Genomic DNA, 10,979 nt, shown 5'->3' on the forward strand with positions numbered 1-10,979 from the left:
GAACTCTTCTAGTACATTAAGCAGCTTCCCACTGCTCCTGTACCCCAACTCACTTCAGTGTCTCTTTAGGATTTACTTTGGTGGGGTCGCAGCCAACGTGCAGTTGGCTAACATTCCTTGGGAATTCGTTTGTCTGTGTCCTTGTGTCGGTCCTGGAATTATATATAATTGCTTCACTTTCTGTGGCACTGGGCCATTCCATGCATTATCTTGTTACAACCTCGCAACCCTGAGACCATTATGATCATCCTCCTGTTAAAGGTAAAGCCAGGACTCAGGGGCCGACGGGATTTACCTGCAGACACGCAGGTGTGCGGCGGATCTGGGACTTGCACTGACACCTGACTGTTTCCGGGTTCATCTCTTGACATTCTTTCTGGGAGATGATGGAGGATAGCCCTGTTCTAAGTCTTCGGCACACAAGGGTGAATTTGGGTCACCCCAGAATCTGGAAGTGAGTTTTGAGAATGAAATGAGAAAGAAGGAACCCAAAATGGAGAAGGCAAAGACACAGATGAGGGACAAGAAACTCAGACTCTGCCTGAAGTTTGGGGTGCCTCTAATCCAGTCACAGTGCCAAGGTGTCATCTGGCGAAGGTACAACTGAAACAACAGATCTGTGGCTTGGACTTCTCCCCTGTGGTAAGTGGCTGGCGTGATCGCCCAGCTAAGCCATGGCTTGTCAATCTCTCCAGTGCTTGAGGACTACGGACTAATGGCACATTGCATTCACTTGGCCCCTTGGCTCCTCTAAGAGAAGGTGTGTCTAGAAGGACGGTCAGCAAGAGGCCTCGGAAGGGGGGCTGAAGGGGCTAGACTTTCTTGCATTAACCTAAGGGAGAGGGCACCGAGGCCAGCCAGCAGCACTGTGCAGTTGGCCAGAGCTGTCCTGTGGCGCGAAGCTGAGGACAGGCCTTCACTGGGGTGATCTCTTCAGCATGGCACCTTTCAAGGCTCTTATGAGGCCAGTCTCTCCACATGTGTCTCTCCACATGTGCACCTGTCTAATGACATCGTGTGAGAGTAAAGTCTTCGGGGAAAGGCCCCAGTCAGTACTGAGTTTCTGCCTTCTGGGAATGCTAGCTCTCAGAATCTTCTTGGTGCTCTGATCCCTGGGGTCTCAGCTCAGATATCACCGCTCCACCGTCCTGTCCATAGTCTCCTTCAACGGCCTTTCCCTCATCCAGTTAGTCCCTCACATCATCCTGTTTATTTCCATTACCAGCAAGTGTTGAATCTGTGGCAGGTATTTTTTTTTTATTTACTCATTTTAACTGACTCGGTTATACCCATCCCACCCCACAATGTACCTTCAGAACTGTGCTTGGCACATCATGGGATCTGAAACCGCTGAATGAAGAGTTATTGAAAATAACAGCAAAATCTCCCTCCAAACCTAAGGACATCCTGCCCACAGTGTGTGTCCCATCAGTTTGGCCAAGGGGCACCAGGCCCGGCCCCCCCTCCCCCAAGCACCCAAGAAGCAGAGGCAGAGAACCAGACAGCAGGGCTCACTGAGGCCCAGCTCTGTCCCGTGGGGAGGAGCCCTCGGGCCTCTCCCGGACCTCCACATTCTGGGCGGTCAGTGACCTGCCCTCACTCTCGGCCAACAGTGAGGTGCTGATGTTCTGCAGCCAAGAAACAGGACAAGAAAGGGGCTCTGGGTGGCAGCAGGTTTCAGCCACCTGATTCTCTGTGGGGCAAGTTTCCAGAGGTGGGTGGCAGTGCAGTGACCAAGAACCTCCCTCCACCCCAGGCTGAGAGAAGAANTGAGGTGCTGATGTTCTGCAGCCAAGAAACAGGACAAGAAAGGGGCTCTGGGTGGCAGCAGGTTTCAGCCACATGATTCTCTGTGGGGCAAGTTTCCAGAGGTGGGTGGCAGTGCAGTGACCAAGAACCTCCACCCCAGGCTGAGAGAAGAGAGTCCAGTTCNCCTCCACCCCAGGCTGAGAGAAGAAAGTCCAGTTCCTCCCTGTCCCAAAGGGCCTGGCACCTGCCCCTGACAAAACAGGGAATAATATTAAATATAAATAATTTATACAAAATGGCTCGTACAAAAAGCTGCAGGAGGGGGAGGGACATCTCTGTGAGAAACTGAGATGACTGGCAGGGGAAAGATGCCCCCAGCTCTCCTGGTCCCTAAAACAGAGCCCTCCAGCCGCCCAAGGCCCAAGAGGGGGCTCTGCCAGGGCAGGAGAGGGGCAGAGCAGGGCCGAGGGGCCCCTCAGGGGGCCAGGCTGGAGAGCAGAGTGGTGAAGTGCAAGGCCTGGGCCGCCAGCTCTGCCACGCGCTGCGTCATCTCTTGGGCCGCAGGGGGGGACGGGTAGCCCAGGGCGGCCCCCTTGACAGCCAGCACCGTGGCCCGCAATGCCTGGCCCAGGGCTGTACCCGCAGCCCCGACCTGTGCTCGCAGAGGGGCGGAGGCCGCCAGCCGGCCCAGAGTGTCCCCAACAAACACCAGGCGGTGAGCGGCCACCACCACCCGCTTGCCATGGGGCACGAAGAGGCGTGGGGGCTGGCTGGCCTGCGTGCTGGACATCAGGGCCGCGACGGCCGCCTGCAGTGCTGCGTAGTGGCTCTGGCACTGGCCGGCATAGAAGTGCAGGAGCTGCAGGTCTCCGGTGGGCAGATCCAGCGGCTCCTCCGGGGACGGGGCCTCCTGCCGGCAAGAGGAGTGCTTGGCGGGCACACTCGCGGGCGTGCTACTTCTGCAGTCCCTTCCTCCCGCCTTCCCTTCCTCGCTTCCTCATTCCTGCCTTCCTACCTGAGCTCTTCCGTCTGCCCATCGGAAAATTTAAATTCTCATGGCCCGGGCCAGGAAAGTGCCCCGAGCTGATGTCAGATCAACCTGGATTCCAACTAGTCTCTGAACGTTTCCTTTTCTCTGAGAAGGGGCATCTGGCACCGCGCTGTCCAGTGTCAACATAATGCGAACCACATGTGTAATAAAAATTTTTCTAGTGGCCATGTGAGGAGAAGTAAAAAGAAACTGGATTTTTTTTTTTACTCCAGATATAAAAATTGTTTGTGATTTCAATATGTAATCAATACAAAAACGACTGACATTTCTTTTCATACTAAGTCTGCAAAATCTGGTGTGTGTTTGTTTTCTACTTACAGAGCCTTTCCGTTCAGACTAGTCACATCTCAAGTGCGCAGCGGCCGCACGTGGCTAGTGCCACCATATTGGACGGTGCCGTTCTAGCGTCTGCCTCCCAAGGCTGTGGGGCAGTTAGTGCCGCAGCACAGAGAGGGCTTAGAACAGAACGTTGCACATGGTGAGCGCTGTGTGAGTGCTAACTGTGGCTGTGATTAGTGCTGACCCAGGCGACGTGCTTAGCACGGGGTCCACACTTGGTAGCTACCTGATAAACAGTATGTTTAGGACCATTCTAGACATTTGAGGAGACCGCCTCACTTTCCTGAGGCCCAGAGAGATTAACTGGTGACTTCAGGGCCCCTGGCTTCTTACTGGTGGAGCTGGGATTAGAAGCCAGGTCTCTTAGGCACCCAGGAATTCACAGTTGGAAGGAGCTTCAGAAGTCACCCGGCCCAGCCCAAAATTCTGCTTCCGTGGCTGCTCGGTTTTCTGATTCCTCTCCAACACATTCTTTCCCTCTTTCTGAATTCCTGATATCCTTTTCCAGGTTCCAGCTCCTTCCTGCTAAATTATTGCTCCTCTCTACCCCAGCTCTGGCTCCCAGAGTTCTTATCCCCATCCTAATCTCGATCCCTTGCTGCTTCCTCCAAGTTCCTGTTCCTCCTTCCTGTCCCCCTTCTCTAGCACCTTCCCCACAGGGTTACCTGCGGCTCCTGCGGCCCCCTCTCCAGCAGTTCAGGATCCCCTGGGGAGGCTTTATCCAAGGGCCTGGATCCCTGAGCTTTATCCATGCCCTGTGGGAGGGATGAGGGTCTCAGGCGGAGGGCCCCCCCGCCCCTCCCCCTGCTGTGTTCCTGCCCCTTCCCCCTTTCTTCCCCAGGTTTCTCCTGCCATCAGAGGTTGCAGTCCCTTGACTCCAGGTGTGGAAGAGATCTGGTGGCAGGTCAGATGGCTTGGGGACCCCAGGCTGTAGCACCAGTACAAATGGTAGGGCCAAGTACTGGGGTCCGAGGCCATAGAGTGCAGGGCCAGTGAAGGGAGGGGAGGGACGAAGGAAAGGAGGAAGGAAGGATTGGTCCCTCTGGGCCCAGGCCTCGTCACTCCTCCCTCTGGGTATCTTGGAGGCATTTCTGGTGGGAGGGGAGCTCACCTTCAGGTGGACGTAGTCGTACTCCTCGGCCATTGGGATGCCCTCATACTCGTTGTGGTGTCCTTCCGGATCGTCCTGTACCTCCTCGCCCTCTGGATCCCCCTCAACCTTGGGGCCCCCATAGCCAGGCAGGCGGGGTGGGGGTGGGGGTAGAGGTCGGTCCTGGATGCTGCCTTTCCGGCCTGTAGCAGGAGAGGGAGCTGGGGAAGGGCTGGGGGCCTCAGAGACAGGCAGGGCAGGCAGAGGACGGCGGGACAGGCTCTCGGCTGAGGGCAAGCGGGGCCTGTGTGGGAGTGGAGGGCTTCTGGCCAGAAGTAGGGCCAAGGTGTCCAGGTCTTTGGAGCTTGAGGCTCCTGGGGGCTCAGGAGAAGGGGGTTCCTCTGGCCCCAGCAGGGGCACATCGTAGATGCCCTCCTCAGTGCCTCCACCTTCCCCATCTGCTAGCAGTTCCTCCGGTGCTTCATACAGATTGAGCAGGGCTGAGGCCCGTTTCAGGTTGGAGGGGGCAGCATAGAGGGGGGGCTCGGGTTCCCGGCCCCCCTCCCACTCCAGATCTGGTTCCAGCTCTGATGGCAGCTTTGGGGCCAAAGGCACGTCATAGGGAGTTTCATCCTCTCCAGGGGGCTGCGGGGCAACTCGGGCCAGAGGGCGGGTGAAGGAGGCAGGGGAGTCATAGGGACCACTGGAAGGAACTCGGAGGGCAGTGGGGGGCACGTCATAGACCTGGACAGGGAAGAGAGCCACCAGTTAGCTTCAGACTCAACAGTGGATGCCCACTGAGAGCCCTCTGCGTCCTGCCCAACATACACATGGAAGTCTGGCCCTCACCTCCAAGGCGTCTCCAGGGGCAGCCGGCTGGGTCCCACTCCCTCTGGGGACTTTGTAGATGGGATCAGGGGACGGCGGGCAGGGTCCAGCCGGAGGTCCTAAGGTAGGACAGGGCCGAGCTGGGGGTGGCACCACATATACCTGGGGGATCGAGACGGATGGGCGGGTCAGGAGTGGGGACCAGAGAAGCAGATAGCATATGCCGTAGAGGAGCTTACGCCCCTTCCAGCCCCCACCCTATACCAATGGGGAAACAGAGCCAGGAAGGGTTGGCAGACAGGTTTCACGTAGCACCGGGTCCGTGAAGAGCTGCGGTCTCAGGGATCGCCCTGCCCCACCTTGCTGCAGGTACCAGCAGAGGGGAACGGCGCTCTTCTGGCTTGGGGCGGGGAGGGCTCCAGCTCTCACCTCCTGGTCCTCATTGCTGTGCTCTGGGGCTGGATATGGTGAGCCGGGCTGGGCTGGGGGCACCTGGGTGAGGCTGGGCTGGGGCGCCGGGCCGGCAGGAAGGAGCTTCACTCTGTTGGCGGGCACAATGCCCTGCTGGCCGTGCAGGGAGCAGAGGCACCAGCCGTCCAGCCCACCCGCGCCCTCCCTCTGCAGTACCCGTAGAACGTCCCCTCGGCGGAAGGACAGCTCCTGGGGGGACTCAGCGGTGTTGTCGTAGAGTGCCCGCGCCAGCTGGGCCTGGTGGGTGAGGCGGGAGTGGGGAGAGGGGTCTCACACATGTATCAGGTCAATGGGTCCCTTGCTCAAAAATATAGAGCTCCCCATTTCCCTGAAGCTACTGAACTGACTCAGCTCTTTTTGACTGGGTCCTGCCTTGTCTCCAGCTTCATTCCCTGTACTCTTCCTTTCTATTCCTTGAACTAGAGAAATTCTGTCCCACTTCAGGGCCTTTGCACTTGTGGTTTCCTTGACCCAGAATGCTCTTGTCCTGCCTCATTGCCTGACTGGCCCTTTTTCATCCTTCAATTCTGGTTAAGTGTCTCCTTCTCAAAGAGATCTTTTCTTCCCTCCTTTCCCTGCCCCATTCTGTGTCCGTCTCCGCCACTGTTTCCTTCATCATACTTTAAACTATCGGTTATTTCGTTTCTTCTTATCTATCTCTTCCCTTACCCTGTAAGCTCTGGGAGAACAGGGACTGCTATATTCCTGGCCCTGTGAAAGGGCTTCACCTGGAATCAGGTCTCAATGAACATGTGTTGAATGAATTTCCTCCAAAGCTTCGTGTACATGAGAAAGCCCTGCTAAGGTCTGCCAGAGACTCTCCTTCGCCTTCCCTGTTTCCCAGGCAGCATCCCCGACAAGCAGAAGGTTAGAATGAGTGGCAGCAGAGACCCATCAATCTGGGAGAGACTGGGAAAAACCCAGCCCAGACAGTGCCTAGGCATAAAAAGGAAGAAAACAGAAACTGAAGCAACTGTTTTGTTCTCAGTCTCAGCAAATAAGGTTCTATCAGAGGAAGCCGAGGTTACCATGGAGAGGAGAAAAGAGTATACACTCTACTGTGCGTACGTGCGTGTGTGTGTGTGTGTGTGTGTGTGTGTATGGAGGAGGGGCTGGCAGACCAACCAAAAGCAAACATTTATCGGCCTGTTTCCAGTCCTGTCCGGTAGGGGCATCTAAGCTTTGTTGCTTCCAGAGCCACCTGCTCAGGTTACGGTAAGTCACGGATATCAAGGGCAAATTATCTATCCAGACATGTGCAAGTCTTTACACGAATCATCTCATCTCATCTCATTTCATCTCGAAACATCCTTATGAGCAAGGAGCCATCGTTATCCTCATTTGGAAAGGAGGCTGGGACAGAGAGGGTAGGGCTCTGCCCATAACAGAGAGCCGGTGCGGCTGGTGGAGGTCACTTGAACCCCAGGCTGTCTGACTCCAGAGACAGTGCTCGCAATCACCCCCAACTGCCTCTCCACAATCACAAACACGAGGTTCTTCTTTCTTCTTCTACTGGTAACTTAACCTCTTGGTTAAGTAGAGTCCATGACTCAGACATGACTCAAGTGCAGATGAAGTCTTCATTATACCCGATCTCCCTTTGCTAGTCACCCCTCACAGGGCCCCGGGTCCATGTGGTCCTTTGGTAGCATTGAGTTTACACCACTCACAATACTGAAATATATTCTGGTCGGGTTATGCTTGCTAAGTGTCCGCGCCTGCTGGCGGGGTCCCAGGCAGTGGTGGCGGAGAGCAGGCAATTTAGGCATCACTGGGCAGGTAATCCATGCGGGCTGACTAATTCAGTAAAACATCTCAAGCTAACGATCTCTGGCAGGGGTGCATTTGGCCACCAGGCCCTGGAGAGGAGGAGGCCCTGCTAGGCCAGCAAGAGCGCACGTTCCCCTTGTCTGGCATCCCCCTTGTGCGGAGAGGTGGTCCAGCCCTCATGGCTGGGTGATTTTAACAACAGACTGACTTTTCCTCTTGCCCGGTTCCAGACGCATCAAACCATTTTCTGATTATATTTTGGCTTCTAAAGGATATTGTCCCGCAGAAAGAAAACATGCTAACCAGATGGCCCAAATTCCTGGTGGGCTCAGCACTTTTCTTTCTAATTGTAAATCAGAAATTAGTGTTTTGGATTAGGCAGGGGGTGAAGAGCACAGCTCTGAAGCAAACAGACCCGGGGTTGAGTCCTGGCTCTGTCCCTGTCTAACTGGGTGACTTTGGGCAGGTTGTTTGACCTTCCCAAGCCTTCAGTTTCCTCCTTTGTAGAATTCCATGGCCATATCCAAATATCCATTTCCGGATAATAACAGCACTATCCTCACAGGGTTGCGGCAAGGACTGGAGGAAATAATGCATCAAACCACCAGGACAAACCAGGACAAAGCTTAGGACCAGCACAGGGCCAGTATAAGCTCAGTAAATATTAGCTGTTACCAGGATCCTGTGAGTTTGATTAGAGTAAATTCCACGCCCCCCCCCACACCCCTAGGTAAAAAGAAAAACGTACCTCCTGGGACTACAAAGCTGACCAGCTGACCTAAGCTAGCCCTGAGTCAGCATCTTTATGTCAGAGTACCCCCACTGTTTTCAGGACCTCCCCCTCTCCAAGCTCTGAGTTAAGGTCTTCTCACCATCATACAGATTGAGGAGCTAAAAGGAGTTTGGTCTGAAAAGGAGTGAAAACTGAACTCATCCTTGAGGGGTATGGGAGGATGTCAGGAGCCATGCTTCTCGTCTTTCCAGACTCCTAGTCCTCCTTCCCAGAGTACCCATTCAGGGGGGGCCAGAAAGCAAGACGCAGCTTCGCTTTCCCTGGGAATCACAGGGTCTAGGGAAGGGTGGAAAGGGGACAGAGTTGCTTGGATTCAGACTGTAAGGCATGCTGGGCAGAAAGCACAGGTGGGGCTGTGGAGAGCCCCTCCTTGTGTTCAGGTTTAAATTCTGTCCAATGGGGCCAAACCTCTGGGCCTCACGATTTCAGGAACCCAGGCCAGAGTTGCTGATAGACTGATTGATGACGGGTGTGGCCACCTCTGCTCTACCCCTTCCTCAGGGGCCCAGCTGACTTGTGAGGGAGTGGCTGCCTTAACTGGGGGGTGGCAGTGGGCCACACGTTCTCTGGGACGCCTCCTTCCACTGTCCCATCATGCCAGCTGTCTCCTCCCTTTGTCCCCAGTCCCCGGAAAGTGGCCAGAGGCTGACTGACATCACCTCTTCTCCTCCCTCTATTTTCTCTCTCTCCCCGCCCGATCTCCCTCTTTTGCTCTATTTCCCCCCTTTCCTCCATCCTTCTTCTAGAGAAGGGCCTCTTTGGCCTCTCCCATTTTCCTGGAGCCACCTCCGTTCTTTCAGCCCCCTCCCAACCTTTTACTTGCCTCCCAATCACAAGCCCCTGCCAACCACCGGTGGCCATCTGTTCCCGCCCCTAAGACAGCAGAGAGGACTCGGGCTAGGCTCACCCCCTCCCCTCCATCCAGGGGCAGCCTCTAGAAAGAAAAAGAGGAGAATGGGGAGGAGGAGAGAAGGGAGAACCTAGACCCAGAAGGAGCTAGGGAAGGGGAATGAGAGGGAGAGAAGGAAACAAAAGTGGGGGTGGGGGGGTGGAGGGCATAGACTCTCTAAGGAGAAAGGGGCCAGGGAGAAAGACAAAGAGAAGGCAGAAATAAAAGTGACAGGAGTGCAGGGCAGGCCGCGGAGGCCTGTGGCCCGCAGCCTCCTCTGCCTGGTGGACTCACCGACGTGGCTATGGCCATGGCCTTGGACTCCCGCGCGGCCTGCTCCAGGCCGGGCTCGGTTTCGCTGACTTCAGCAGCGGCCGCCCCGCACCATGGAGGCGGCCCCCGGCTGCGGCGCCTGAGTCGTGGCCTCCGCGGAGGGTGGAGGAGGAGAAAGAAAACCCTCAAAACTCCCCAAATGGGAGGCAGCTTGGCCGGGCAGGAGGAGGAGCGGGGCGGGCCGGGGCGTCGCTGCGGGACCTCATCCAAGGGCGCGCGCTCCGGGCCGTCCCAGGGGCCACGGGGTTGGCCAGGCCCCCGGAGCTGTCTGCCCTAGGCCGCGGAGGGACCCCGGGTCCGCATGGGTCAGAAGCTCCCTCCCAGGGCCGGGGCAGGAGAGGAGGCGGGAGCTGGGGCCGCCCTCGACGCCTCGCCAGGCCACTCAGGATGGCCCCGAGGGCTGGGAGAAGCCGCCGGGGCGGTTGGGCTGGACGGGCGAGTTCAGGGGCCAACCCTCCGCACCCGGGGGCCGCGGCGGAGAGCGGTGCTCCCAGGGCTGTGGTCGGGGCGGCCCGGGGCCCTGCGGCGGCCCCGCTGCGAGGGGGTGGGGCGAGCGAGCCCTGAGACGTTCGCCCCTTTTCAGACTCGCCCAAGGTGGCGAAAGGAGGCCAGGCTGGCGGCGTAGGCCTCCGAGAGCGTGGCCGCTGGGCTGCGTCGCCCGAGTGGCTGCGCTCGGCCCANGGCCCAGCCCCTCGCACGCCCGGCGGCCGGGCGGGGTCACACTCACGCACGCTGGCCCTCAGCACGCCCGGGGCTCGGGGGGCGCCGCGACGGAACCTCGCTCCCCGCACGCGGGCTCGGCCCGAAGGGGCGGGACGGCCTTCCCCACGCCGCCCCGGGGCCCACCCGCGCGCCGCCACCCCTCGGCCCGCTCACGCGCACCCTCGGCGGGGGCCCTCGGGGCAGCTCCCAGGGGGCGCTGGGGACGGAGAGAAAGGCCACAAAGCAAAAGAAGCAGCAAAGAGAAGGCGAAGGAGGAGCGGGGGCCAGGGTCCCGTGGACTCGCCTGGAGGGGAGTGAGGGGGGACACTGAGGGGCTGCGAAGGCGCCGGGGGTCGCGCGTGGCCTTCGGGCTCAGCCCCCGCGCGCGCGGCTCCCCGTCCCTCCCCTTCCCGGGCTCCTGGCTCCCTCTCGGGGCAGTTCCTTTCTCCTCCCCTCGGGCCCTCTCCGCTCCGGCGCGGGACGCAGTCCTGGGGATTAAAAGAAAGGAGGGAGGGGAAAAGGGAGGGGAAGGGAAGGGGCGGAGGAGAAAGGAGGACGATCCCTCCAAAGGCGGGTGTTGAGTTTCAGCTCGGGACCCTCGGGCCAAACTGCACGCCCCCTCCCGGGCCCTCTCCCCGGCGCCTCTTCCTCCCGCCGTCGCGGCGGACCTCCCGTGGTCTGGTGCGCTCGCTCCCGGGAGCTTCCCTCACCCCGCCACGCCCCCGCTCTGCCCCTCTCTCTGCGTCCCTTTCATGAGCCCCACATCTGTCTTCCCCGTGGGAGGGAGCGCGCTCCTTCCTCCTTTCTGGGGTCCTCAGCCGAGCGTCTCCTCTCCCTTGGCGTTGCCTCCGCAGCGGTGACAGGGTTGGCCGGCTGTTGGGGTGGGGGGACAAGTGGGGGTCTGCTGCTGGACATGGATTCTGGCCCTGGCAAGAGAACAGGAGCCTGGTCCCAGAGCGGCAGG

The 10,979-nt window shown here is 58.4% G+C and overlaps 1 protein-coding gene across 2 annotated transcripts; it reads right to left on the bottom strand.

Moving 5' to 3' along the window:
• Positions 1-1,945: 1,945 nt before the first annotated feature.
• On the bottom strand, positions 1,946-10,979 carry EFS (embryonal Fyn-associated substrate). 2 transcript variants are annotated; one of them, XM_002921028.4, is made up of 6 exons: positions 9,275-10,979; positions 5,487-5,765; positions 5,079-5,219; positions 4,251-4,973; positions 3,805-3,894; positions 1,946-2,659 (listed from the first exon to the last, which is right to left on the bottom strand). In XM_002921028.4, the coding sequence occupies exons 1-6, from the start codon at positions 9,290-9,292 to the stop codon at positions 2,225-2,227; spliced, it is 1,686 nt and encodes a 561-aa protein (XP_002921074.2). In that variant the 5' UTR covers positions 9,293-10,979; the 3' UTR covers positions 1,946-2,224. The 2 variants fall into 2 exon arrangements, with proteins under 2 accessions (XP_002921074.2, XP_002921075.2); XM_002921029.4 differs by lacking the exon at positions 5,487-5,765.

The sequence above is a fragment of the Ailuropoda melanoleuca genome, chromosome 20 (genome assembly GCF_002007445.2).
Source record: "Ailuropoda melanoleuca isolate Jingjing chromosome 20, ASM200744v2, whole genome shotgun sequence".
NCBI lineage: Eukaryota > Metazoa > Chordata > Mammalia > Carnivora > Ursidae > Ailuropoda > Ailuropoda melanoleuca.